General features: G+C 38.9%; 1 protein-coding gene across 2 annotated transcripts in view; it reads left to right on the forward strand.

The window, feature by feature from the left end:
- MBD2 (methyl-CpG binding domain protein 2) overlaps positions 1 to 24,917 on the forward strand; it is a 71,460-nt gene extending 46,543 nt beyond the window's left edge. The window contains exons 4-7 of one of the 2 annotated variants that reach the window (XM_025365492.1): positions 13,539 to 13,629; positions 15,003 to 15,180; positions 19,819 to 19,957; positions 24,447 to 24,917. In XM_025365492.1, the coding sequence (XP_025221277.1) occupies positions 13,539 to 13,629; positions 15,003 to 15,180; positions 19,819 to 19,945 (396 nt within the window). In that variant the 3' untranslated portion in view covers positions 19,946 to 19,957; positions 24,447 to 24,917. Of the gene's footprint in view, positions 1 to 13,538; positions 13,630 to 15,002; positions 15,181 to 19,818; positions 19,999 to 24,446 lie in introns of those variants that run through there. The other variant, XM_025365493.1, reaches the window with a different exon arrangement.
- The last annotated feature ends 1,082 nt before the right edge of the window (positions 24,918 to 25,999 follow it).

The raw sequence follows: 25,999 nt of genomic DNA on the forward strand, positions 1-25,999 counted from the left end.
ATTGACTTGTACTTTTCTTGTAATTTTCTTCTCAAGTTTTAGTATCAAGGTTTTTCTGGCTTTGTAAAATGAGCTGGGAAGTGATCCCTCTTCTTATATTCTCTGGAAGAGTTTGCATAAAATTGGCATTTTTTAAAAACAAAAAACATTTCTTTTTGGAATAATTAATTGGGAGGTCATCTCAGCCTAATTTTTTTACGGAAAAGTTTTAAATTATATATACAATTTTTTTCTTTGCTTTTGAGACAGAGTCTGACTCTGTCGCTTAGGCTGTAGTGTAATGGTGCGATCACAGCTCACTGCAGCCTTGCCCTCCAGGGCTCAAGTGAGCTTCACACCTCAGCCTCTGGAGTAGCTGGGACTACAGATACACACCACCACACCTGGCTAGTTTTTAAAAATTTTGTTGCTTTTTGTAGGGATGGGGTCTCACTATGTTGCTCAGGCTTCAATTTTTAAAATAGATACATGGAAGAATATTCATTTTTTCTTTCTAGTTTTTATCATGTGATTTTCTAGGAATTTGTGCATTTTATAATTTTCAAATTTAGTGGCATAAGGTTGTTTATATATTTCTAGTAATATTTTTAATGTTTGCAGTATCTATTTTGATATTCTTCTCTCTGATCTTGGTAGTATCCAAATGAAAAGTGGAATGAGGTATTGGGGAGACCTTTCCTAACAGGTTTTGAACTCAGTCTATACACGAGCTTTTCCTCATTGAAATTCAAATCCAATTCGATCAAATTTCTTTTTATAAGAAAACATTTATTTTATAGAAGTTATTTCTTTATAATGGATTATGCCTCGTCTTATTTGTCACTGTTGCCTAGAAGTAATCTTATAGTACTATTGGGATCTTTGTTTTTTTATGCCTGTATTTGTTTGCTATTTCTTTGCACTTTCTTTTTATTTCCAGCTTTCTGAGTCTTTTTATTTTTACATCTGTCTCTTGCATAAAACATATAGTTGAGTTTTTTAATTTGTTTAAAAATATGATCTGAAGGTCTTTTTCTTAATTGGTAAGTTTACCATTACATTTATTGCTATTACAGATATGTTTGGTCTTAATTCTGTCACTGTGTTTATATAATGTTTTTAGTATTTTGTCATTATTTTTTGGTATTTCTATTTTTGTTCTGTAGTCTGGGTTTTTCATTTAAATATATACTTCTGGTAATTTTGAGGATTTATAACTTGATTTTAATTCTAGTGGTTGACTAATGTCAAATTCTAAATAGTGCATATGGTGCTTCTATTTCTCGATGTATTGGTATTAAAAAGGAAGAACGACTAGGCATGCTGGCTTATGCCTGTAATCCAAGCACTTTGGGAGGCTGAGATGGGAGGATTGCTTGAGGCCATGAGTTTGAGAGCAGCCTGACAAGAAAGTGAGACTCCATCTCTACAGGAAATTTTTAAAGAAACTAGCTGGCGCAGTGGTGTGGGTCTGTAGTCCCAGTTACTCGGGTGGCTGAGGCAGGAGGATTCCTTGAGCCCAGGAGTTTCAGGTTGCAGCGAGCTATGATCATGCCCACTGCATCCCTGACTCTCCTGCTTGGGCAACAGAGTGATACCCTGTCTCAAAAAAAAAAAAAAAAAAAAAGAAGAAGAAAAGAAAAATTGTGCCTGTTAGTGTCCTACAGAAAGAATAGGAATTAATTGGCCGGGCGCGGTGGCTCATGCCTGTAATCCCAGCACTTTGGGAGGCCGAGGCGGGCGGATCATGAGGTCAGGAGATCGAGACCATCCTGGCTAACACGGTGAAACTCTGTCTCTACTAAAAATACAAAAAAATTAGCTGGGCGTGGTGCCGGGCGCTTGTAGTTCCAGTTACTTGGGAGGCTAGGGCAGGAGACTGGCGTGAATCCGGGAGGCGGAGCTTGCAGTGAGCTGAGATCACGTCACTGCACTCCAGCCTGGGCGACAGAGCAAGACTTCATCTGGAAAAAGAAACAAACAAACAAAAAAGGAATTAATTTACACTACTTAAATTAGTTTCAAGAAAGCTTTTCTTAAGGGAATGTCTTCTCATAAACAACTCATGATAGATTCTTATCTATTAGAGATCAAAGTTCCTGCCATTGAGTGGGTTTTGAAATCAGCAATTTATTCATTCCACAGCATATATTGCTGATTAACAGATGCTATATTAACAAAAAAGTCGAACATGTTCCCATCCTCATAAAACTTTGAATTTGATAAGGAAAACTAACACTGAACAAATAATTGCAGGCATACTGATGTATGACAAATATGTGAAAAGTAGTGAAGGAGCACATCTAAGTTCCTGTATGAACTTATGTATCAATAAGAAAATGATTATAGCTTTTTCTGTGGGAGGAGCACATGAAAAATCTAGGCACCTCGAATGATGCTTTTATTCCATGGTTGGTCATCTTAGGATAATGGTACCTTTTCAGGCACTTGACAAGTATTGTATACCCACAGTGTGTAAGTTAGAGAGTATTCATGGCAAAATTTAGACAAACAACTACAGCAAATGCTTACTGCACCTCTATCTTCATCAACCATAAAATCTGCCCTTTGCTTTATTAATCTATCATGTTTAGCCCAAATTATCTTTTGCCTTAACAAGAGATCACGTTGTAGTTTGCACAGCACATGAAAGAAGCTTTTCCTTGATTTATGCAATAATTTTCTTGTCATTATCTAGCTCTTTCTTCTTGGGCCACTCTGACAAAATAAGAGGGTAGCTCATACTTGATCTTTGATGTTTGCAGACCATGGTATTTAAGTTAAGTTGTTATTGCTGACCATTAACTAGACAATTCAGATACTATATGGGGTTGATCTGAAATAAAGCAGTTTATAAACTGGACGGTGAATTTCTTCTTGGCAGGAAACACCATTCATCCACATAGCCCTAACTCAGTGTCTTGTATATTTAGCTTTTTGAGAGTGACAAGAAAGTACACACTTTCTGGATTTTGCTTTAATCGACAATTATGTGACAAGAGTCTCTATTATTTGATTAGCTTTAGTAACTGCCTTACGAAAGTGAGTAAGATATTCATTGAATTGATGGAATCCTAACATTAGAAAAAAATTCTGAGCAATTTGATAAAAGTTTTTTTCTCAAAAAACTTTCTCATATTTTATTAGTGTTTTGATAACCTGAGATAGATCTGACAGTTATTAGGATTTCTAGTTTACTAGTGAAAATATATGCAAGGAGATTAAGTGCTTTGCCCAAGCACATCTATTTAGTGTTTGCACCAGGATTAAAGCATTTAGCTGCCAAACCAGCACTTTCTATCACCCTGTCCTCCCTCTACTTAGCGAAAAATTCATCTCACAAACATCTGAGTGCGAATTTTGTGTCTAGCATCATGCTCTTGACAGCTGTAGATTGCAGATAAAACTTTAAAAATGGGGAGATTTTTAAGGTAACTTTTGGTTCTTCTGTTTTATAAAGCATTAACACTGTTGTCCTCATATACTTTAAAAAGTATATCACATATCTTACGCATTTAAATTTTTTTCATTAGAAAAAAGAAAAATGCTTATAGTCTAAATCTTTGACAATTAATGTTAGACATTTTAATTTGTTGCTTAATAGTAGTAAAGAATACAGAAACATACAGAGAACTGTCATGAAAGGTCCTCAGTCCCCTGGCAGCAGGCGAATATATCAGTGAAGTAGGACAGGGGAGGCTTGAGCTAGGAATTGGATTTGGTAATTAGGTTACTGTAACCTTGGGCAAGGTCAGTGTTCATATAAATAAGAGGGGCAGAGCCTGGGTTAGAAGGAAAAGAATGAATAGAATGTGGGGAAATAAGACACAAGGTCTCTCTGCTAGTGGGAGGGGAAGATCAAGATGGCTTGAGGGGGAAGCAGTGTGAATAGGACATGTTTTAAGTTGTCAGTGTTCAAGTGCATTTGTCACTTAAAAGAAGATGTCCCAGGAGAGGAAGGGAAAAATGGAAAATGTGAGAAGTTGGGCAAATTGATGGGGCAAGAAGAGGAGGAGGTAGAAGACGTGATCAGGAGCGCAGGTGGCGGGATAATCTTAGAAGGGCAGCAGATTCTTATTTCTCTAAAATAGGAGGAGATCTGAGGTGGAAAGGACGATGTTCATAGAGGCTCTAGACCTTCAGGCTTCGTGCCTGACTTTTCTAGTTGTTCTGAAGTTGCTCTACAGGCTTCTTGGCTTGGAGGTTAATATTCAGCTTATGGTGTCTAAAATAAACAATAAAAAACAGGAATTTGGATATGTAGGAGTTTTAGATGAACTTCCCTTAGTTTCATTATTGAAATTCAGCAGATTTCTCTGGTCAGTTTATTTTTTGTTCTAACGGAGATTATAATTTCAAAAGGGCAGATGCTTTTTAAGATAATGCATGAGGGCTAAAATAAGTTTTAGGTTTTCGTGTGGCTCAGTTTGGTGAATTTTCTCCAGTTTTCATGTAAGAATTAGCCAGGCCTACTGACAGCTACATGCTAATTTATGGAAATTAACATGTTCCAAATAAACCTGTCTGTTTTATTTTGCTACTGTACCTACATTTGAACACTTAAAGTCATTCTAAATGGAGCTGTGCCTTTCTCAGTAGTCAGTGACAGATTCGCACAGGTGTGGGAACCCCGATCCTGTGGTAAATAAGAGAGCCCCTTCTAAAATCTGACATCTCTCTATACAGATAATTTCTAGTTTACAAGTTGTGATATAAAATTTCATGTTTCATTTATTTGGAACTCTACATCTTCCAACAGAAATGATATTATAAATGACTCTAGTGTTCCAGACCCACCCATAAAAGACCATTTAATCTAAAGTATATCTGAATTATTAAAAATAATTACAACCACATTTCTAGCAGCAAATACATTGACTATCAATTTTCTGAGGTATGAAATGTTTCTCCCACTTGTGCTTTATCTGACACTCCAGAATGACTGGGTTCTCCACCACTCCTAGTTGTCTGGCAGTAGAAAAAAGAGGCACCCACCTCCAAGCCATTTAGATAGGTTCTTCTAAGGCTCATGAATGAGGGGAGCTGGGAGACACACTACTGAGAACTGAGAGAGGAGCTTGCAGTGATGGTGCATGCTGGCGGGGGCCCTTCTTTCTGTTTCTCCTGTGAGATCTGGGTGCCTGCCTTTATAAACCTTATTTCCCTATCCTTTTTCTCTTTCTCTGGACCAGTGGTTTTCAACTACACATGATTTTGCTTCCCCCATTTCCTCTTACTGCCCCACTGCCTACCTACCTGGGTACATTTGGTAATGTCCAGAGATATTTTTTGGTTGTCACAACTGGGGTCGTTCTTCTGACATCTTGTGGGTATATAAACCAAGCAAGCTGATAGTCATTTACCCCCAAATGTCAAGAATGCCAAGGCTGAGAAATTCTGCTCCAGACAGTTAATGCTACTGGTTAGAGTTGTTTTTGCCTTTTTTGCTTCATTGCAGCTTAGAAATATAGTCTGTGTTCCCTGATTCTCTCCCACCTTCTATTCTTGAAACAAGCTCACAGCTCTTTTGAGGTTTTTCTAAGGGCTTTAGTATCATCACATCATGGAACTAGATGGACCAAAAATAACAAGAAGATTACAGTTTTAGGAAATCTTAATTAAAAGCTATCCGTCCTCTCCACTGGACTTTAAATAGAGCAAAATTCTGATCCTTCTCTAGGCTTCAGTCCTTTCCTCCCCGTGATGATGGTTTCCTCATTCCCTGGTCTTCCAACCTTCCTAATTAATACTGCTCCACCATGGAGAGCTTTAGCAGTGATCCTGTTCCTCCCAATGAGAAACTACAGGGATGAAAAATCCTTGTGTTATTTTAATGAGGAGTTAAGGAAAGGTTCCTTTGTATTGCATAGATCTGGCCAGAACTGTTTTCTGTTGTTCTCCTTCTTTTAAGAAAGTTTCAGGAAGAGATTACATCCCAGCCTTTCCTTAAGTACTGCTGCACAGCGCAGGGACCTCCTTTCTCTTCTCTCCTTCTGTCTACTGCTGCTCCATACTTGCCACCAATGCCAGCTTCATGGACATGTGACCTGTGCAGTTACACAGGGCCTTGTGCTTAAAAGAGCCCCTCACTTAGAAGGAAGGGCCTATGCCTGGTTTAATGCTCTGCCGCTATATACCCTTGAAATTCTTAATATTTTTTTAAACAAGAGGCTGTACATTTTTAATTTGTTCTGGGCCCAGTAAATTATATAGCCAGTACTGCTTACCAAAGTACTCCCAACCAACCTTAGGTCCAGGTGAGAGGCAGTCTGGCTTGGAGGAGAGGAGGAAGAGGAGAATTTAAAAATATTTGTAGTAGCAAGAAATCCCCAACTGAAAGCGAAGGAAGGGAAGGGAAGATTCATATTCATGTGCTCAGTCTCTTCATTTGCTAATACTTACCTTTCAGAATTGATTATTTTTGCTTTGTTTATACTTACTAATTTTAATAAAATGACCAACTACTTATTAAGTGCTATTGTATGATCAGCAATGTGCTACAAGCCACAGGTGAAACGAAATAGTAAAATGATAGTTGCTGTGTACTGGGCATATTCAAGTGTTTATAACACTTCCTCATTTTGTTCCCATAACCCGTTGAGATTGCTTATATTGTCCCATTCCATAGAGTATGAAACTGATATTTAGAGAGGTCAGTTGTCCAATTTATAAAGCTCGTGAAAAAGCAAGTTTGAACATTGGTTGTTCAGATTCTAAAACCCAATCCCATTCACTCTGCTAATAAGTTAGATATTCCTGTCCTCAGGGTTGACTGTTAAGTTGAGGTTGTGAGTATACATGGAAAATCAGTTTCATTTTGTCTAGTGAATTATTTTTTTTTTTAACACAACAGAGACACATCAGTACTTTTCAAATTGGATATAATGATTTATGAAAATAGTGCTAGGATATATTATGTAGATGCTTTTCAGTGTGGTCAGGAGAAGTAGCTATTATAATTAATCCGAAACAGTGTTCTTACAGAAAAAATTCAAAAGCCTTCAGTTATATATGCAAATCGCTCCATCTCTTTTTCCATTTTTTGAAATACTTGCTCCCATATCATTGTTAGTGTTGCTTAGCTGAAAGTGTCTTCTTGGAGTAGAGTCTCTTTAATTTCTTTTTTTTTTTTTTCAGACAGAGTCTTGCTCTGTCGCCCAGGCTGGAGTGCAGTGGCATGATCTCGGCTCACTGCAAGCTCCGCCTCCCGAGTTCACGCCATTCTCCTGCCTCAGCCTCCCGAGTAGCTGGGACTACAGGCGCCCGCCATCACGCCCGGCTAATTTTTTGTATTTTTAGCAGAGACGGGGTTTCACCATGTTAGCCAGGATAGTCTCGATCTCCTGACCTCGTGATCCGCCCGCCTCGGCCTCCCAAAGTACTGGGATTACAGGCGTGAGCCACCGTGCCCGGCCAGGGTCTCTTTAATTTCTATTCACCAAATAAAAATTTCATGTTCTATGTGATTGATATTTGCAACTGTGGTCTAAGAAAGCTAATTTGCAGAGAATATATGTTGCACCAATTCTTTATTTTTTACCATGTGAGCTACTTCTCATGACAATTTGGTATCCCCATAAAACTCTATGCTGGTCTTAGCCTCAATATATTATCAGCCTGTCTTCTTAATTCTGCGTAAGGAAGAGGCAGGCATCAGGCGTAGATTACCTACAATTGACGAGTATCTATTACTTAGGAGTTAAATGGATTAAGAGTAATTTGATACTTCTCTTAAAATTTACTGATCTATTATTATCAGCCTTTGATGGCAGTAGAAGTGTCTGAGGCTTGTACTCTATAACCTAACAGGAGCCAAACATATAAATGCTCTTTCAGAGCTTTTGTTAAGAGAAGGACTGTTTAATCACACTGAACTGAGTTTTAATTCCAGCTGTACCACTGATTAATTGTGTAAGTTATTTAAGTTCCCCACGCTTCCGTTTCTTTATCTGTAAATGAGAGTAATATCTTCTCCAAAATGCTGCAGGAAAGTTTAACTGAATTTCTGTACATAAAGCACTTAGCACAGTGCCAGGCCTGTGGAAAGGTGTTAATGGCTAAGTGATAGTTTTCCTCCTCTTCCTCCCTATTTCATCAAGACAGTATGATTGGGCATAGTTTCACTGGGTAAAACAGAACATTGGGTACGCCCTTTCTTGATTTATACCTAAACAATTAGCTCTACTTTTAAATAAACTTCAACGTATCTCCTCCTGCAATGAAATAATTAGAAGGCAAATGTCTTCCTCTTGTTGTCTGCAAGGAAGAGGATAGAATAATATTTTTAAAAATCTTTCAGCATATTTAAGAATAAAAGTTGGAGATCTTGGTGGTCACTACACCCCCACTACATGCACACTACCATTTTTTTTTTTTTTTTTGAGACGGAGTTTTGCTCTGTCACCCAGGCTGGAGTGCGATGGTGTGATTTCGGGTCACTGCAACCTCCACCTCCCGGGTTCAGGCAATTCTCCTGCCTCAGCCTCGTGAGTAGCTGGGATTACAAGCATGTGCCACCATGTCCAGCTAATTTTGTATTTTCAGTAGAAACAGGGTTTCACCATGTTGGACAGGCTGGTCTGGAACTCCTGACCTCAGATGATCCGCCCACCTTGGTCTCCCCAAGTGCTGGGATTAGAGGTGTGAGCCACTGCACCCAGCTACTAACATTCTTTCAACACAAACCAAGCCAGTCTTTCTCATACCTCGAACCTGCATCAGAATCACCTAAGGTATTTGTAAAAAAATAAATAAAACTAGCTCTCTAATCCCAGACCTACTGAATAGAATCCCTGGGGATGAGGCCTTGGAATATATTTTTAAAATAAGCCACCTTGGTTATTTTTCTTCATAAGATCTTTAGAAACAGTGACCTGCACTCTCTTACCTCCTCGCCCATACGATTCTTGGGTTGAAATAGTCTTTTCTCTTCTACGTGCCTATAGAATTCTTACACAATTTTCAAGGGCTACCTCTTCCTAGAAGCCTTTCCAGATCTTCCCAAATTGAAGTTAGAGACGTATCTTCATTATTGCAGTCGGCCTTGTAGAGTTTTGCATGTTTTCTACCAAACAGCTCCTGGAGGGCAGTGGTTGTCGATTATCCTACCAAGCATCCCCAGTGCCAGAAAAACACGTTACATATCATGGGCATTCAAAGAGTATTTGTTGAATATTGTTGATCCTCAAATTCCTTTTTCCTAGTAAGCCATCTCTTTTGTTCTTCAGTAAAGAGTAGAAATCTCTTCAGAGTAATATTAATAAACTCGGGGTGATGAAGGTAAATAATAATCAGCATTATCAGCCTCAGTTTCCAGAGCATCAGAATAGGGATCAGTGTCTGTGAATGGTGGCGAGGGGTTGTTTGTGATCCCTGTTTCTTTCTCATCCTCTTTGTATATTCTTCATAAGGCAAATTGAACAAATCCCTCAAAGTCCAAGTTGAATACATAACAATTACGAAAAGGAAATGCTATCGTGGGTTCATTTTACTTTCAGTAAACAGATTTGATCATTGACCTCACTAAAGAAGCAGTTTTTGTAATACACCTTCATGTTTGTTCTCTGGGACACTAAGTGGAGTAAAGTCCATGCAGCTGTGCTTCCGTTGATGTCCTTCCTAGGAGAACTGTGCGGAGAAAATGTGTAGAGATGAACTGCAGTGACCACTAAGATGGTTTCTCCAAAGATGCTCTGCACTGTCACTTAAATTTTAGGCACTTTTGTGGTTTTAAGTGACTTTTAATTCCATCCCATGTTTCTCTCTCCATCAGCTGGTTTCCTGGATAGGGCATTGCCCAGACAGTGTTATAAGGTGATAGGCATGTGGAGCTAGCCAATGTTCTAATATACTGGAAAGTGACAAAGAGAACAAGGTATTAAATGCACTCAGAGTATCTGGTTATTGAGGATTAGAGGGAGATGTAATAACTGAGGGTGATAGCACATTTTGGGAGTTTCTCCAAATGTTAAATCACTGCGTCTTATACATATTCTATATATTGATCATTTGGCTTCACACCAGGCAGCAAGATTAAGCTGAGAAAACCACTGAATTTGGCAGGGGAAATCAGATTTTCAGTGAGTAGGTTAGGATTTATGACAGCAGTAGTGCTTATGGAGTGTAGTGCAAGAGACTAGGTAGCCATCATAGAGGGAGAGTCCTTACATATGTTTTGAATATTTTGAGTATTACTCATCTTTTGAATCTTAAAGTCTTTGGACTGCTAATGTTTGAGAAAGCGGGGAGACTTCCAAGTGAACAGAATCTCCAAGGAAAAACCTACTCACCTAAGTGAGTAGATCAGGAAATTTTAAACTTAGGCAAAGGAAGACCTTTTCTTCCCCTGCTCCCTCTGAAGCACTGAGGGCTATAGTGGCCAAAGATAATGAGAAAAGATCTTGGAATTTGGTGAGAGGAGCTGACTGTTAGAGTAGCTTTAGTGCAAGTTGGCTAGAAAGGGGGTGGGCTAATAAAGTTGCAGTAGGCTTGGGAAAGGGCAATAGTGCACATTGGGCCATTCCTTGAGGGACAGGCTTGGAAAGAAAAGAAAATGGTCATTATATAAGCTGGACAGTCTCTACGTATTAACAACCAGAAAGTACAGTCCTAGCACCCCAAAGAAGTTGCTTGTGCTGAGCCTTTGCTGTCAGACTCCCCTCCATCCTAATCTCTGGCAACCTTCCCTATAGGTTTTCCTTTTCAGGGTATCATAGGAGTGAAATCACACAGAGTGGGAAAGACTGGCTTCTTTCACTTAGCATAATGCCTACTGTATGTACATTTAAAGTGCATTTTAAAATGCAAAGAATCCTTGCCCGCATCCCCTGCCGAAACAAATAAAACAGGGATCTGAGAAGATGGATGTACAGAAAAGTGAGTTAGGAACATACTGAGATGTAAACAGACATTTACCTCCTGAGTACTGTTTCAGTTTTCAGTGAAATTAGGCGAGCCTGTTAGCTTTGAGTGAGTGTTGGAAAGGTTGGAGAGGAAGTGACCTTGACCATTTAAGTGTTTTCTTAAACTAGCCTCCTCTCCTTCTCTGACCTTTTTCACTCCCCCTTTCTTCCCTGAGTTGGGGGTGGGGGAAGATACACACACACACACGCACACACACACACGCATACATAAATATATATATATATATATATATATATATATATATATATATATATCCATTTTCATGGCATAACAATTTTGTTATTTTTGCTCCTGAACTCTGGAAATGGTGCTTTTACTATCGAAAGAGCATATGCAAAATCTTAGTTTCTTATGTCCTCTCTTATAAAGAGAGCATCCACACATAGCAGATTCTAATTTCAGCCGTAGTTGAGGGCTATCAGATGACACGTGGTGGTTACCAGGATGTGATACAAGCTAGAGCCATATACTTGTATTTCAGTCCGGGATTTAGTTTTACTAAATTTTTCTTTTTAAATTTTTGTATTGTTTTCCTTGTTACTGATAGAAGTTTAAAAGTTAAGAATTAAAAAAGATAGAATAAAACAAATTATTTTTTAGTATCTGGAATTGGAACTTTTAGATGTAAAATATAAACAATGTATCTGTTCATAATTCCCATGCTTTTATTTGGTAGTGTTGATTTATTTTAACAAATCAGTGACTATGAGATTAGTAAGTGCTTTTATTAAATTGTATATATATACACACACACACACATATATAAATGTTTAATTATATTTAATTCTAAAAGCGCTTACTAATCTTATCCTCACTAATTCTCCTGGATACTTTTTCAATAGAAATGTAACTGGGTTTTGTTTTCTTTTTTTTTTTTCTATAGCTGTGATATTCAAAGCACAGATGATATTATTCCACCAAAGAGCAAGTAGAAAGCAGGCAGGTTTTCTTGGGACATTTATTGCATTCATCAATTATTACCTTCACCTTACTACTTTTCATTCATGATGAGTAATACATTTATATCCTCGAATTGTTGACTTGTTTATATTGACAACATATTCTACTGATAATGTGATTAGCAGAGAGATGTAAGATGTTACTATATACCAAAGGCCTTCCTTGGTGCTAATGTTGTGCTTATTACAAATTCAGCATATTGCTCTTCTAACATAAATAGAATTACACTACTGTGTCTTCTCATTTATCTGGAGAACAATTATTTGATACTTCACATATATCTAGAAGTCAGAATGTAAGCCCCAAAAGCCCTCAGAGTGGCCACAGTTTGCTAAAAGCAAATGTGATAAATCTTGTGCCCAGTTTATAATGGATACTTTATACATATTGCCTTATTTAACTCCCACAGTAATCTTTTGTGATAGCTATTGTTGCCACATTTATAGAAGAGGAAATAAATTGAAGATTCTGAAGAGGTTATAAACCTTGTCCAAGGTCTTCTATCTAGAGAGTATCGCAGCTGAGATTTCAGCATGGGTTTAGACCTTGTCCAAGGTCGTCTATCTAGAGACAGTGTTGCCGCTGAGATTTCAGTATGGGTTTGTGTGTCCCCCAGATCCTCACTCTGAGTCCAGTTGCTCCCATTTTCAGTCATTCTCATAAATATTTTTTCAGTACCAACTATGTGACAGGCCCTGGTATCCGGGATTAAAGGCAATTATACAGAGTCCTATAGAAATCCTTTATCTGTTTTTTTTGGCTGCAGTAAATATGAAACAGACTAGAAAAGAAAGGAGGCATGAGGACAGTGATATTGTCTCTGCTACTGACTGTCACATCTGCAGGGTGAGCACAGTACCTAGTAGGAACTCAATAAATATATGTTGAATGGGTGAGTGATATTAGTGAAAAGTAATAACTAGGAGAGAGAATCAAACATGAAAAGGATATAAAATAAAAACCGTGATTGTCTTGGACCAGTTAGTGTTTGAATAAGCAAAAAGCTCCATAGCCCCTAGGGCATGAAGAGCCTCTCAGTGTACTCACTGATGCCCATAATGATGACCTGAGGCCACTGAGGACCATGGTGATCCAGGCCCTGTGCAGCAGGGAGTCACTCATGAATGTGACATCCAGTTTAAAAATAAAGGAGGCACCTAAAACATTTTAGAAAATGTTTCATTAAAAATGGTCTTTTCTCCCTTAAAGTGTGCTAAAGAGCTAAACTTCATTGTCTTGGAGAAATCCTATATTGGAGTAGCTCTTTCTCTAATATTGGATAAAGAGGGATAACACATCATATAATTTGTTTTCTTTTCCCTAATAAGTTGTAGCATTAAAATTTCATGCCAGATGAATCTTTAAAAAATTCAAATTCTTTTCTTTGGAAGATACCCTATAAGAAACTATACATAGTATACAGCATATAACCATCTATAGTACTGTAACAAGTGAATAGGTCACATAAAACAACCTTTTTTGAGCAATGTCATCTGAGAGGATTATGATGTGTTGAAATAATTCACGTTTGGAATATCATTTAGCTTTTTATAAGGAAAAATGAGGAAATTATAGGAAACTATTGAAATGATTTAAATTTCATTATTCAACAGCATCGATGCGCTACTTTCTTGTTTCAAGAATGTATCTATTAACAGTGATATTTTGCCTTACAGCTTTTCTGGGAGAAGAGGCTACAAGGACTTAGTGCATCAGATGTAACAGAACAAATTATAAAAACCATGGAACTACCCAAAGGTCTTCAAGGTATTATCTAAGTTCAGTTGAGCAGACATTTATTAAGTACCTACTGCATGCCAGGCACTCTGTTAGATGCTGTGGATTCAGCAATGACTGACAGGAGGTCTTTGCCTTGGGAGGTCATATGCCTTGCTGGATGACGTACCTCTTGTGTTTTAGTAAAGCCAGGCAGAAGCTACATGAAAAACTTGTATGTTACAGGGATGCTGCCGTGTAGTATATTATCTTAGATTTTTTTCTGTGTAAAAATTTTGGTTTTAGGTTAGGTTCATCACAGAAGCTAACCCATGTGCTGCTTTTAGCACTGGATGCGGATGAGTAACAGAATTTCTCAAGCTTCCTGCTTATAGCAGCATCTGGCCCTACCACCTGCTCTTTCTCTCATCCTCTTACCACAAGAACAACTAACAGCTCTCCTTCTGCCCCTCCCTCCACAAACTGGTGCTCTAAGTAGCAGTGGAAACAGATGCACTTTGGTCCAGCAATAGCAGCCAGTGGGATCTGGGGTGGAAAATTCAGTCGCTGGTCTACCTTTCGTGTTATATGAGAACTGCGAGTTCTAGAGAAGAGTTTATTTTTCAAGTATTAAAAATTTGGCTTCTAAAGCTTGATATATTGAGAATTGCTCAAAAATCCTCATAATTCATGGTTAGATTGTTGCCTTATCTCTTTATGTTCTTGGAATGTTGGCCTTAACTAGTTAAACAGGTTTAGGACTTTAACCATTGCATTTACATGTGACACGGTGCCAGTATCTTACAAGTAATCAAAGTGTGCAGTTATTAATTCTCTGATTTTGGCTGTTTTGTTAGGTTTATGAGAAAAGCTGTTAAAGCCACAGGAACAGCTTGCTTGCATTGGCTTTTTCTTTGAATCCCGAGACAAAGAAGATAATTGTTGAGATATTTCTGGAAATTAATGTTAAAAGCTACAAGGAGAAACTATACCAGTACTCTAGGAATACATTAAAAGGGATACTTGAGTATAGTCACTTCACCAGGTCTCACCTCATTAAAATAATTAACATTGCTTGGGGAAATATAGCCAACTTTTTAAAAGTTTAGTACCTTGGAAAATGTGTTTTAAAGTTCTGGTAAAGTATTATTAAAATGCTCAGCTATAAGCTTACAGCAAGCATGAGGATTTGTTTTTTAAAGTAAGAAAAAATGCTCAGCTATTTTGTTACTATTTCTTTAGTGTGAATTATTTAGTGTATCATACCTATTGAGTAGATATATTATCTTTTGCTGCTTTGTTTTATATCGGTTTTACATATATGATCTCAAATATATATAAAAATATCAGTTGTTTTAGGTCACATAAAGTTTGCTCAGCACATTGAGACATTTCCTTTAACTAGTACTTATTTCTCATTGCAGGAGTTGGTCCAGGTAGCAATGATGAGACCCTTTTATCTGCTGTTGCCAGTGCTTTGCACACAAGCTCTGCGCCAATCACAGGGCAAGTCTCCGCTGCTGTGGAAAAGAACCCCGCTGTTTGGCTTAACACATCTCAACCCCTCTGCAAAGCTTTTATCGTCACAGATGAAGACATCAGGTAATGCAGTTTAACATGACTTCATAAACTTGGGTTTTTACATTTGGGTAAATTTTATGCTGTTCATTAGGTTCAGTGGCATAGCTAGTAAGTGATATATCACCTAGAAAGTTATACTTTTTTTTTTTTTTTTTTTTTACGGAGTTTTACAGAAACTGATGGAAGGTGAAAAAAGACCATTATAACAAATACATGCTTGAAAGGGGTGTAAATGCTGCATGCCAGGGATATCATCATGGTCATGTCCAAAGGACAGGCACCAGATCAGTTATATTCCCTAAGCATCATTTTTACTGTGTCTTTTGCAATTTGGGATTCTGACTTTCTATTCTAAAGAACCTCTTTCTGACAGACACAGTGGCTCATGCCTATAATCCCAGCACTTTGGGAGGCTGAGGCGGGAGGATTGCTTGAGCCCAGGAGTTTGAGACCAGCCTGGGCAACATAGTGAGACCCCATCCCCACAAAAAATTTAAAAAAATTAGCCAGGTGTGGTAGTATGTAACTGTAGTCCCAGCTACTTGGGAGACTGAGGTGGGAGGACTGCTTGAGCATGGGAGGTTGAGGCTCCAGTGAGCTGTAGTCGCATCCCTGCACTCCAGCTGTGGCGACAGAGCTAGATCTTGTCTTAGAAAAATAAAAATAAATATAAAGAACCCCTTTCACTCAGTCATGCCTTTTCTGATTGCTTCCTTCATTGGTTTGTCTGGAAACCAATCTCTCTTTAAATCAGATGATAGTGATGCTTCTCTTAAACTTACTTGTGACACAGTAGAGCAAGAAGAGAAGCAAGTAAGAAAGAAGAAACCACAGGTAAAGCAATAAAACAGAGTCAGGAATGAGGCAAGACGCAAACTATCTACTGACACCTTTCACTCTTTCTAAGGCTGACTCACAAGTTAAGGTTTCAGCAGCAAATGGTAAAAGGAAAACATCCAACTCAGATTGGTAGAACCCAGAAAATAGAAGCAAACCGTTGCACAGGAAAAGCAAAACTACTCCAGTTAGTAAGACCACAGAGCAATTCTTATATGGGTTTTATGACCTCAATATCATTACTTTATAGTGATACTTTATAGTGATACTATATAGTATATTGCATTTTCTTTAAAAATATGACCTTGTGTATACTTCACTATTTCTGTCCCCTGAATGTAAATCAGTTTAATTAGAGTATTATTCCTAGACAAAACTAGCAGATGGCACTTTCGAATCATGTAATTTTAAAATGTTTTATATTTGTTATTTTGTTTGTTTTTTGAGATGGAGTTTTGCTCTGTTGCCCAGGCTGGAGTGTAGTGGCACAATCTCGGCTCACTGCAACCTCCGCCTCCCGGGTTCAAGCAATTCTCCTGCCTAAGCCGCCCGAGTAGCTGGGATTACAGGCGAGCACCACCATGCCCAGCTAATTTTTTTATTTTTAGTAGAGACAGGGTTTCACCATATTGGCCAGGCTGCTCTTGAACTCCTGACATCATGATCCGCCTGCCTCGGCCTCCCAAAGTGCTAGGATTACAGGTATTACAGGTGTGAGCCACCACGCCCAGCCTATATTTGTATTTTTTTAAAAAATCCATACAAAGTTGACATGAAAATGTTTTTAAATGGGTAAGTCTATCTAGGTTTATAATGCGAAAGCCCTTCTTGGGTCTTAAAGTAATTATTTTGCAAAGATAAAAAGTGGTACAAAGTTGTATTCATATGCCTTGATTGCATATGAATATGAATAAAGTTTCTTAAAAACTTTATTTTTTAAGAAAACAAAATGTAAAAAATCAATGAAAGGAATCAACTTGCTCATTGGATTGTTCTTACCCTTGAGGAAGAAAATTACTCCAGAGACAAGTTCTTTTCCATCTTGAATGAATACTGAATCAGCAGGGATTCTGCCAGGTCCTTATGTGTGTTGATGGAGGTTCTCTGAGTTATATCACAGAAATGTTGATGGCTTCAACACCAGATCTTTTGATAGTTGAGGAAACTATCTCAAAGCCAATTCTGGATGATTTCCTTTTTGGGTAAATTTGTCTAACAAATTGCTCATTTGATTTAATTGTCATGACAGAAATTAGGAAGCAAATACTCCTTGTTGAATTAGTACATGTTCAAAATAAATTACTGCAAATGGAACTGTTACTCTTTATCTAATTGTGTATGCAATAGTCTGTCTACATTAAACCTCCAGCTGAAGACCCCAACAAGATATATCTCAAGTATTTTTAGCATATTTGATACTATTTGCATTGATGGGTAGTTTTGTTTTTTCATACTTTGTAACAAATTCTCACAAACTTTGCAGCTTAAAACAACACCCATTTATTAGCTCGAAGTTCTTTGAGGTCAGAAGTCTGGGCCTAGTGTGACTGGGTTCTGTGTTTGGGTCTTACACGTGTCACTGGACTGTGTTCCCTTCTGAAGCTTGGGGTTCTCTTTCAAGCTCATATGATGGTTGCAGAATTCATCCCTTGTGTTTTAGGGCTGAGGCCCCTGTTCTCTTGTTGGCTATGGGATGGTGGCTGTCTTAGCTCCTGGAAGCTGCCTGTAGTTCCTTGTCTTGTGGCTCCTCCATGTGCCCCTTTATGCTCCCGTCAGGAAGATCCCAGCTCCACTAAGGGGTCCTATTAGGTCAGGCCCACTACAGTAATCTCTCTTGATTGACTCAAAATCAGTTGATTGGTAACCTAATCATGGAGAGATATACCATCATATTCACTAGTTCTGCTCACCCTTAAGGGGAGAGAATTATATAAAGAGTGCACATAGAGGTGGTTTTGGGGAAGGGGGACTGTTGGGGACATCTTACAATTCCACCTACAGCAATGGGCAAATGATTAAATTTCAGCTTTCACAAATGGGGAAAGTAATGCTCAAGATAGAAGAAAATCAATGGGAAATGTTAGAGTTTAAGATAAAATTCTCCATCCAAATCACTGCAGATGGTGCCATTTGCTCCATTTTCCCCATCTTCCTAATGAGGTTACTCTAGGACAGCTGTGGAGATTCTTGTACTCTTATCAGTGAGAGCCTGCCAGTGAAACTAATAGGTCATTTGTCATAAACTTTGAGTCACTGACCCAGGGGTGAGACTAACTGTATAAGAAATAAACAAATATGTTCTGCTTGACCCTGTCCCATGGCATGAAAATCTGTCGGACTCCAGTTTCTTTTAATATGACAGAGGCTATAGAGCTAAGACTGACCCAGTGACAGCTTCCCTCTTTGAAAATTCATTTAATAAGTGGAAGGCTATACTTTTTAACTCTTTGTGGTGTTTTGGAGTTTCATAAAGATATCCAAAGTTTTTGTGGGAAGCAGTACATATGTGTCACCTTCACTATCTTGGACATAGTCTTATTTGGTCAAAGGGGTGTGATCTTGAGTAGACTGAATATGACTTGGCAGCTGGTTGAGTCCCTATGGAGTGAATACTCAGGGACCCTTAGTGCAATCTTCTATAGCATTGCTCCTCTACCCCTCTGCTGTCCCAGGTTTGTGAATTGCTGCAATCTGTCTTCCTCAATTATTGGTAGAGAAAATTACTTTTTTTTTCAGTAGAACCCTTAGTATATTCCTTGTTGCATCTTCATTTCCCTCTCTGCATTTTTCCTTATCTCCTTTCTTCTGGTCTCAGGAGGTTTGCCCCGTTTTCTGTTCTGCTGACCCTCCCTCCTCTGCCATTGCCTTCTGTTCTTGTTCCCACTGGAACCTTTTCCTACCAGTCTTCTCTCCTTCTCTCTTCTCTTGTCTTTCTTCAACCTTTGCCTCTCTATTTGGTTCTGGATGTCACTTTATATTTACCGAGCTTTGCTTGCTAGACCCGTATTAGGAATTTGTCTCTTACCCTCTGGGGGCTCTACTTTCATTTTTTTTTTTTTTTTTAACTTTTTGAAGATAAAGTGTATACTGGTAGCCTTTCTTCCTGTGCTTTGTTCTTCATCTAGTGGTTCAGAGCCTTTTTAATGGCTTGGAGTTATTAACCCTCACTTTTGAGGTTCCTTTGTAATCACTGAGACACAGAGAAACTCATGGCATGTTCTTAAGCAACTCACTTTCTCAGTCGAAGAGAAGCTTTCCAGTGTCTGTCCTCAGTGTGCAGAATCATGTGGTCTTGGCTCCTTCATGCTGACCTGTTGCCTGCAGACCTGGGAACTCAGGAGAGAGCTCTCTCCTAACTAACCTAGCCACGGAATGTCAATCAAATCCCAGCTTATCATGTCTCTGCTTTCTCCATCTTTCTCAGTGCTTCCATGAACAAGTCACTTTTCCTTTGTTATTTATGTTCCCTCCATCTTTTATTCCTGCTTCTAAGTTATTTCTAATTGTCCTTATAGGAATAAACCCAAATTTTGACACAGTCGACATTTTCAAAGTTGAAGAAAAGGTCACTGACGTCAATCTGCTCTTTCTAGAATTTCATGTGTGATGAGGGATAACTGCCTGTGTGAACATTCCTCTTTTTGGCAAGGCTCATTGGTGAGATTTGATTTATGTTTAGAAGCAACTTCTGCAAAATCTGAAAAAGAACTCTATTCTTCTTAGAAATTTAATGATTTTGAAGTAAGGATGAACTTCTGTAGCAGCTTCATATTGTCATTACTTGCCAAATTATCAGTGCCTTTTTATTCTGTTTTTAAAAAGGAAACAGGAAGAGCGAGTACAGCAAGTACGCAAGAAATTGGAAGAAGCACTGATGGCAGACATCTTGTCGCGAGCTGCTGATACAGAAGAGATGGATATTGAAATGGACAGTGGAGATGAAGCCTAAGAATATGATCAGGTAAACTGACACCAGAGAGAGTGATTTGGAACTTAAGATGTTGTGTTTTCTTGGCCGGGCACAATGGCTTCTGCCTGTAATCCCAGCACTTTGGGTGGCTGAGGCGGGCGATCATTTGAGCTCAGTAGTTCAAGACCAGCTTGAGCAACATGGCAAAACCCCATCTCTACCAAAAATACAAAAAATTAATTGGGTGTGGTGTTGTATGCGTGTGGTCCCAGCTACTCAGGAGGCTGAGGTGGGAGGATCACTTGAGCCTTAGAGGCAGAAGTTGCAGTGAGCCAAAATTGTGCCACTGTTCTCCAACCTGGGTGACAGAGTGAAACTCCATCTCAGGAAAAAAAAAAATGGTGTTGTTATGTTTTCTTGTTATTTTCCCTTTAGCTTCCTCCGCAGTGAATGAAAAAGCTACTCCTCTGCTTGGGTTAGGCATGTGCTGTTGTTTGGTTTTTCTCTCTGGATTGAAGGACCATATAAGTTATTGCATCCTTTTGTTCCCATTCTGGGAGGACATTCACACCCCTGCAGTCACTTGCAAGGGATCTAGTCTCCTTTATTAAAACCAGGTGGAAAACCTCTAAGGTGTCATTAGAAAAGAGCAGCAGCAGAAGAAAAGGACTTTGTCAGGTAGGGAGGAACGGCCCCAGGAGAGGAAGGTGACTGTCATCTCCATCACAGTAGCCTGTGGGGCATATTGCTTCTCTTTAAAGTTATGGTGGCAAAGTAGCAAAATCTCTTTATTTTTCTTAGGTTCTCCCTAGCACAGATTTGATGTGGGGAGAACAAGAAGGACACTGAAAAGCATAATAAATACTTTACCTTAAAAAATACACAATTTTAGGCTGGTTTTGGTGACTCATGCCTGTAATTTCAGCACTTTGGGATGCCAAGGCAGGCAGATCACTTGAGGTCAGGAGTTTGGGACCAGCCTGGCCAACATGGTGAAACCTTGTCTCTACTAAAAATATAAAAATTAGCTGGGCGTGGTAGGATAGCTGGAATTTTGTAATTGTAGCTACTGGAGAGGCTGAGACACGAGAATTGCTTGAACCCGGGAGGCAGAGGTTGCAGTGAGCCGAGATTGTGCCACTACATTCCAGCCTGGGTGATGGAGTAAGACTCTGACTCAAAAAACAACAAAAATGCACATTTTGATCTTATCTCAAACTCACATTCCAGGCTCATTGCTCTGTGCCGTGGGCATACTTGTCTTCAGAGGAGCACATGCAGATCTCCAAGGCTTTCTGTTGCGTCTTGCTTCCTGGCTTCCATCCTGCTTTATTTTGGCAGGCCATGTCTTCCTTTTTGCCAACCCAAAACCAATTATTTATTGTTTCCTTTGAAGCCAAAACAGAGGGAGAGATGGGGGTGCTAATGTGATGTCAAGGGTCAACAAAGCCTCTCTGCGAAAGTGACATTTATGTTGAGCCTGAAAGATACATAGGAATGAGCCAGGGGAGGTTTGGGTAAAAGTGTTCCCATTAGAAGGAACAGCAAGGAGAAACTTGATATCTTTAAGGAATGAAGAAATTATCCATGTGGTTGGAATGTAGTACGTCTGGGGAGGGGCGGGGCGGGGGGAATGTGTGGGCGGTGAACCTAGTCACCTAGGACCTGTGGGTTGTTAGAGAGATTGATGACTGCTTGAGACTGATTATGAAAATTAGTAGGAATCACTGAAGAGTCAGTAGCATGATCAGATTTGCTTCTTTGCAAGAGCCTTATGGCTGCTGCATGAATACAAGAATTGGAGTAGGGAAAGCTTGGAAGCAAGGAGACCAATTAGGTGTTGCTGCAGTAGTCTCACAAGAGATGATGGTGGCTTTAGGAGGATGTTGACATGCCAATGGGTTGGGAGAAGAAGAGACGGGTACATCTGAGATGTAGCTGGAGAAAGAATCACGTGACCAGGTGACTGCCTGGAAGTGAGGATGAGAGAGTGGTGAGGATGCCTCAGGGTTTTCACTTGAGCCATCACTTGAGCTGGGTGAGAGGGAACTCTGTTTGGTAGGGGAACAGGCTAAGGGTAGGGATTGCACGGAGGGTGAGTTTAATTGTTAACACAATTTTCCCCTTCCATGAGTGCCTTTATCTTAATCGAGGAGTGGTTCATGCCACAGCAAGACCAAAATCCAATAGTACATATAATGTCTTACATTTACATGTCCATCCATGGCAGCACTTCTGGGTCACAGTTTCCTGACCATACAGAATCATTTCAGGCTGGGTGTGGTGGCTCACGCCTATAATCCCAGCACTTTGGAAGGCTGAAGCGGGTGGATGTCCTGAGGTCAGGAGTTTGAGACCAGCCTGGCCAACATGATGAAACCCTGTCTCTACTAAAAATACAAAAATTATCCAGGCATGGTGACGGGCACCTGTAATCCCAACTACTTGGGAGGCTGAGGCAGGAGAATCTCTTGAACCTGGGAGGTGGAGGTTGCTTGAGCCAAGATCGCGCCACTGCACTCCAGCCTGGGCGACAGAGCGCGACTCCATCTCAAAAAAAAAAAAAACAAAAAAAAAAACATTTCAATCCAGTTCAGTGCTATTTTAGCTCTTTTTCTATTCTCTTATTGAAGACATGAAGATGCTGTGTTGATACTTGGATTTTGTTTTCCAAACTGGCAAGGATGTATTTATGGGCTTTGATGAGTGTACTTAAAATGCTGGAAGTCTTTCAGAGGGAGGTCTGAAGTGTGTTTCTGCTGTCCACGGCTTCAGCTATGCTGTCTCTGGAGCACAGAGGGATCTGGATCTCACCTAATCCAGCTTCTGCACTGTTGCTTCAGAATGGACTCTTAGAAAACCCTTCTGTTCTGTCAGGGCTTTTTGTTTTTTTTGCAGACTTTTCTCATGAAATTATTTCAGATAATCAAGGGTCACCTAATTGAGGTTTTACTAGACTTCTGCTTCCTTTTTTAAAAATTCTTATTATTTTCGAGATGGAGTTTTGCTCTTGTCATCCAGGCTGGAGTGCAGGGTTGCAATCTCAGCTTACTGCAACCTCTGCCTCCCGGGTTCAAGCAGTTCTCCTGCCTCAGCCTCCCGAGTAGCTAGAATTACAGGTGCCTGACACCACACCAGGCTAATTTTTTGCATTTTTACTAGAGATGGTTTTTGCCATGTTGTGCAGGCTGGTCTTGAACTCCTGACCTCAGGTGATCTGCCCGTCTCAGCCTCCCAAAGTGCTGGGATTACAGCGTGAACCACCAGCCAACTTTTGCTTCCTTTATGGATTACTTTGCAGGTTGGCATCAAGGCTAGTCCTGAGCAAGCCTGTGTTGTAGGCACTGGCACTATACTTATATAGAAGTTGGCAACTGCTCATTGCCTTGCACAAATGTGGATAATAGTAATAACAAACTAATATTGAATGATTAGAATTTTAATCAGGTCTTTAAAAGTAGCCATTATTTTGGCATGTTAGGTAGGGAGAGATTCAAATTATGTATGCAATCTTCTAAACTTGAGGATGGCATTATTAGACTAAGCCATTAGACTTGTAGATTGGAGAGGATTTAGATGTACTTCTTAATTATGAAAATTACATTTACCTTACTCAAATAACACCATATATACCTAAAAGTTTTAAGAAACTAAAGGACAACCACATGACTTAATCAGCTGTCCATGGTAACCTGTGGTAAGGTAGGACTTAGTTGAGTAAAGGGTGGGACATGGCCATCTTCACGGGCTCATAAGCGATAACCAAGGTCCCTTCAGGTCGGCCGGCCTCATCATGCCTCACCTCTTTCTAATCCTCCTTATTAGTAAGGTGGATCTTTATTCACTTATTTATTTGGTTAGTTAAATAGCAGGTTGCAACTTACTGTGTTACTTAAATTTTACAATCATAGAGAAATGCCAGGATATTAGACAAACATTTTAGAAGTGATTGTAAGAAGATGACTATAAAAACAAAGGTGTGAATATATTTAGCTATACATGAGATAGGATATCAAATACATAAATAGTTCAATTTGCAGTTGCACAGTGCCATTTCATCCAGGTTAAACAATAGGAAGACTCGGCACATGCCTGTCATCTGTAAATGCTCTCATGTGAAAGAAATTGTGAAGTAAAATAAAGTATCTTGAGTAGAAATTTTTCTACATTTTCTCAAAATATATTTGGATTGTTCTGTATCTATTCTGCTCTTTCATTCGTATGCCCTTTGAATTCTCTTTTTATTCTGATGTAGATAATTGTAGTTAGAAAATATTTGCATAAACATATAGAAGAATACATATGATTTCTTTGGAAAATTAACAGGATAATAAAGGTTATCATCAAAATAAAATGAAACAATGAGGGGATATGTTGAGCACTTTTTATTTATGAAGTGCTGTAACTAAATGTTCATCAAGGCTGTAAAAACATGGTTCTAAGTGGAATTCAGTCTCTAATTCTTTTTTGAGTATTGCTGACCTCTCACCTGATAAATCACGGGATTACTTAAGTTTGTTCTTTTTTTTTTTTTTTACAGGTAACTTTCGACCGACTTTCCCCAAGAGAAAATTCCTAGAAATTGAACAAAAATGTTTCCACTGGCTTTTGCCTGTAAGAAAAAAATGTACCCGAGCACATAGAGCTTTTTAATAGCACTAACCAATGCCTTTTTAGATGTATTTTTGATGTATATATCTATTATTCAAAAAATCATGTTTATTTTGAGTCCTAGGACTTAAAATTAGTCTTTTGTAATATCAAGCAGGACCCTAAGATGAAGCTGAGCTTTTGATGCCAGGTGCAATCTACTGGAAATGTAGCACTTACATAAGATATTTGTTTCCCCCACAGTTTTAATAAGAACAGATCAGGAATTCTAAATAAATTTCCCAGTTAAAGATTATTGTGACTTCACTGTATATAAACATATTTTTATACTTTATTGAAAGGGGACACCTGTACATTCTTCCATCATCACTGTAAAGACAAATAAATGATTATATTCACAGACTGATTGGAATTCTTTCTGTTGAAGAGCACACACAATAAAGAACCCCTCGTTAGCCTTCCTCTGATTTACATTCATCTCTGATCCCTGGGCCTTAGGTTTGACATGGAGTTGGAGGAAGATAGCGCATACATTTGCAGTATGAACTGTTGCCTCTGGACATTGTGAGAATCGTGCTTTCACCAGAATTTCTAAGAATTTCTGCTAAATATCATCTAGCATGTGTAATTTTTTTTTCCTTGCCTGTGACTTGGACTTTTGATAGTTCTGTAAGATTAAGGCCTTTTCTTCCCTTGGGCATGAGTCAGATACACAAGTACCCTTCAGGTGTTACTAGAAGGCGTCCATGTTTATTGTTTTTTAAAAACAGCATAGTTTATCCTTGTTGAAGCGACATCCATGCAATCTTTTATCTATATCTAACTTCCAAATAAAGACATTAAAAAAAAAAAAAGAATGTTTGGCACTCTCTAACGTCCAGTAGCTTACTGAGTTAACAGGTGCAGGTCAGACTCTTGGCTACAGTAAGAGGCAGCTTCTAGGCAGAGTTGCTTAATGAAAGGGTTTGCAATACTTTACAAACCATTACCTGTACCTGGCCTGGCCTCCAAAATATTAACGTTCTTTTTTCTGTTGAAACTCGTGAGTATAACTTTCATACCACTTGAATTTATTGATATTTAATTGTGAAAACTAGCATTACATTATTAAACGAGTTCTAAAATCAAAACATACTTAATCTGATACCGAGGAAGGGAGGGAGTAGTTATAAGCAAATTAAAACAAATTTTGAGAGATAGAGCAAAAGTAAAATCATTCCATAGGAAGGATGTGTTTATTTCTTAACTCTTGAGTTCTTTTAAAATTAGACCCTAAATTATGCAGTCAAGGGTGTGACCAATTCCACATGAGTGTCACCTGTACATTTTATTGTCACTACCTCCAGTTCCCAAGGCAGGGAAGAAGAGGGGAATAGTCAAAGCAATATGACTGGCTAGGTTTGGGCTGCTGTTTTTCCTGGACCTTTATGCCAAACTACATAAACACTTCTTGGAGTTCCTGATTTACACTCAACTTTGATC

Source organism: Theropithecus gelada, chromosome 18, assembly GCF_003255815.1.
Source record: "Theropithecus gelada isolate Dixy chromosome 18, Tgel_1.0, whole genome shotgun sequence".
NCBI classification, from domain to species: Eukaryota; Metazoa; Chordata; class Mammalia; order Primates; family Cercopithecidae; genus Theropithecus; species Theropithecus gelada.